The sequence below is a fragment of the Polyergus mexicanus genome, unplaced genomic scaffold, assembly GCF_030449975.1.
Source record: "Polyergus mexicanus isolate NDT 795.1 unplaced genomic scaffold, iyPolMexi1.0 SCAF_8, whole genome shotgun sequence".
In the NCBI taxonomy this organism is placed as follows: Eukaryota; Metazoa; Arthropoda; class Insecta; order Hymenoptera; family Formicidae; genus Polyergus; species Polyergus mexicanus.
In genome coordinates, this window is record NW_027223328.1 from 6764020 (window position 1) to 6767676 (window position 3657).

The window sequence follows — 3657 nt, forward strand, 5'->3', positions numbered from 1 at the left end:
CTAGGGTCTCCAGCTCAAAGCTGTGGTATCGCGCTTCGACTTCAGTAGTCCGTCGACTGAAGTAAAACACGGGATGCATCCTGTTGTCGCTCTGCTTTTGCATCAGAATTGCTCCGAACCCATGAATACTTGCGTCGCAGTGTAACTCCGTACTGGCTTTTGGATTATATACGGCTAAAATCGGTGCTTCTACTAGTTTATTTTTTAACGTTACGAATGCGTTTCTCTCACATTCTCCAAATTTGAAAGCGGTATCCTTTTTAAGAAGGCCATATAGTGGTCGCGCGATAATAGAGAAATCTTTGATGAATCTCCGAAAATACGATGCCAATCCAACAAAAGAATGGGCTTCCTTAATTGTCTTGGGTTCGGGGAAATTCTGCACTGCCATAACACCCCTGTCTGTGGGTTGTATCCCCTCTTTCGACACCTTATATCCTAAATATTCCACCTCTGTATACATAAAAGCACACTTCTCCAGTTTCAGCTCGAGCTTGTTGTTAACTAAAACGGTAAAAATTTTTTTTAAAATTTCAATGTGTGATTCCACTGTTTCGGTGGCGACTAGAATATCGTCTATATAAATAACAATATTGCCATCCCTCATTAATTCCGACATAACTTCATTCACAAATCGTTGAAATAATTGAGGTCCTATCTTAAGGCCGAATGGCATTCTCAAAAACTCGAACTGACCCAAAGGAGTTACAAATGACGTGTACTTTACCGATTCCGGTGCCATCGCAACGTGATAAAAACCATCTTTGAGGTCCAGTGAGCTATAAAAACGTTTGCCTCGCAGCGCATCCAGCTGGTCGTCGATCAAAGGTAGTGGATAATTATCGCGTACTAAAGCCTTGTTCAGCGCTCGATAATCTACGCACATCCTAATATCTCCTGTCTTTTTCCGAGTTAGCACAATTGGGGAAGCATACTCTGAAACACTTTTCCTTATTATATTTCTGTGCAACAGATCATCTAAAATCTGCCGGACTTTTTCTTTTTCTGAAAAACCTAGCCTTCGCGGGCCGAATTGCACAGGTTTATCATCTTTCAGAACTAGGGTAGCTTTTATTTGTACCTCGGGAACCTCTGGTCTGGCGGGTTTTACATAATAATCGCGAAATGTATCCTCAAACAATTTACGAGTACTCACCGGGACATTGCAACTTACATTAATATCAATGCAATTTGACTCATTACAAACAAGTAATATTTCGCTCACCGCTTTATCAAAATCTGGGTTATTTGTCAAACGGTAATTAAAAGACTTTAACGCGTCTCTACCTACCAGTAACGGAACAGACATCGTATTATCTGATACTACGCCAATAGTTATCGGTTTGCTACATTCATCCATAGTAATATTGGCTTTGACTATTCCTTTTACCTTGAGTTTAGAGTTATTGATGCCACGATATCTATTCCATTCCTGTCCCGGGGGTTGCAAATCTTTACTATTTATTAAACTTTCCTGAATGAGAGTAATCGGGCATCCTGTGTCAATCCTGGCTGTGCATGAAAGTGATGCACCTCCTTGGACCCGTAGATCAGCCATCCTCTGGAATTCGTCTCGATGTTCTCCATATACATCCACGAAATGGATTTCGTCGTCCTCCTCGGGATGGTCGTCACCGTCGGATTTGCTTTCCTCTGATGTCAATTGTTCGCCTTCATTGACTAGACCCACCTGCCAGTCGGTCTTTCTAGTACTCGGAATAATCTTCTTGGTCACGTTCGACTCCTTGAGTTTATTATTTCCAGCAGGGCAGTCCTTCGCGTAATGACCCGCCTCACCACACTGATAACACCTTATAATACCTCTGGTGCTTGGCTTTGGACTATCTTTCAAGGCCGACTTCGGAGAGGCAGTGCTGGGCGTGAAGCTCTTGAAACCTGAGCCTTCACGGCGAGTCTGAAAGGTGTCCTCTAAAGAAATTCGTTGAAACGCTTTCGTCAACTCCTGCACTGTAGAGAAAGAGTGCATCCTCGCCTGATTTTTTAAAGCCTTCGATGGTATCCCCTCGATGATATAATCGACTATTTCTTCTTCTGCAATAGGAACTTTATTTCCCTTGATCACTTTATCGTGACAGTAGTCGCTAAATGATTCCTTCTTCTCCCATACTCGATTCTCAAACTGACGTTTCCTTTCCAATCTGCTCAGGGGCTGGTTAAACATCGTGCCCATTTTCTCCAGCAGCCTATCCACTCTCATTGACAAATGCTCGACTAAAGAAAAATACCAGTCGGCTGCTTTCCCCCGCAGTTTCGAACCGACCAGTACCTTCGCGGCATTTTCGTCAAGCTCATACGTATCCCTCAGTAAATTGACCTGAGCCTTCCATCGTTCGAAATCATCGCCTGAGCCATTGTACTCGCTGAGAAGATCACTGACGTTCTTAATATTTAATGTAGTTCGAGAAACCGTAGACAAACTATTCCTTGGAGACGCTCGTAGCAAGTCATTTTCCCGACGTAAGAGTTCGATCTCTCTTTGCATTATATCGCGTTCTCTAGCTAACAATTCCATTTCTCGTTGAGATAAATTTTCACCTACCGGCGGTATAACCTCTCTTGTCTGCGCCGCCTCCTCTTCCTGGCCGCCGTCCTCAAGGTCATCTTCAACCGGTTGTTGCTGGGCCGCCTCGGTAATCCAAGCCCCGGAAGGATCCGCCTGCTGTAGCCTTGCAATTAATTCAACTTTACGTCCATATGTAGGCAATTTATGTTGCCGCAAAATATTTTTTAGCTGTGCCACGCTAAGTGCTTCCGGATCCATCCTAAATACAATAGTTCGCAAATGAGTATATTTCTTTTTATCGCGCGCACCTAGCTGCGTTAAGAAAACTATTATTTTTATTGCACGGATACGCCCTTCTCACGCTCCTCCTCGATGGACCACGCACACGGCAGCTCTAACCTCAATGGGTCCTTTGTCCCGCACGCACACAGCAGTACTAGATTCTTGATCCCACTTCTGAATTTGTAGCACGATAAATAACTCAAGGTCTCTCAGGACATTAGTTTATTATTACAAAATAAACAGAGTTTTTGTCACAGGCTTGACGCGTGTCGTCGCCACACACTCTCCTGCCCTCTCCTGCGCCGCCGCGCTACGCTGGCCCGCAGGGCTCCGCGCACGATAAATAGGGCCCTGCGTGCTACATATATTTATGCTTATTTATACAATTAATTGTATTTTTAACGTTAGACATATTATACTAAATAGAATAAAAAATTAATACATTTATTTTCAATATTATAAAGAATATTAAGTTAAATAAATATTAGTTAAGAATATTAATGTTATATAAATTTTAATAATCAAAAAAAATGTTATGTATATATATTATATAACATTTATTAACATTATAAATGTTATATGTTATATACACATCACTATTTAATTATATATACTATTATATTATATTATATACACTATTTAATTATTCAAATTTAAACAAAATAGTAAATCATAGCATATCAGTTTAATATGTCTGGAAACATTGTAGTTATTACCCATACATTTTGAATAATAGTATCTTCTTCACCAATAATTCCAGACCATTTTGGAATTCTAAAACATTTAGTATATACATCCGATAAAGTAATAATAAATCGTTCAGATAAATTAAAACACTCAAACACTCCCAT

The 3657-nt window shown here is 40.7% G+C and overlaps 1 protein-coding gene across 1 annotated transcript; it reads right to left on the reverse strand.

Annotated features, from left to right (window-relative positions):
* Positions 1-395: 395 nt before the first annotated feature.
* Positions 396-2994, reverse strand: LOC138935498 (uncharacterized). The gene is made up of 2 exons (XM_070300129.1): positions 728-2994; positions 396-504 (listed from the first exon to the last, which is right to left on the reverse strand). Exons 1-2 carry the CDS (start codon positions 2780-2782, stop codon positions 484-486), a joined length of 2076 nt encoding a protein of 691 aa, XP_070156230.1. The 5' UTR covers positions 2783-2994; the 3' UTR covers positions 396-483.
* Positions 2995-3657: the final 663 nt, after the last annotated feature.

What these genes read in the sequence shown, in the direction of transcription:
- LOC138935498 (XM_070300129.1), bottom strand. Translation starts at nt 2,782, where the DNA reads ATGGATCCGGAAGCACTTAGCGTGGCACAGCTAAAAAATATTTTGCGG. An exon ending in TTGCGATGGCACCGGAATCG is followed by an intron (nt 505 to 727) that starts GTAAAGTACACG and finishes TTACCGTTTTAG; the next exon opens with TTAACAACAAGCTCGAGCTG.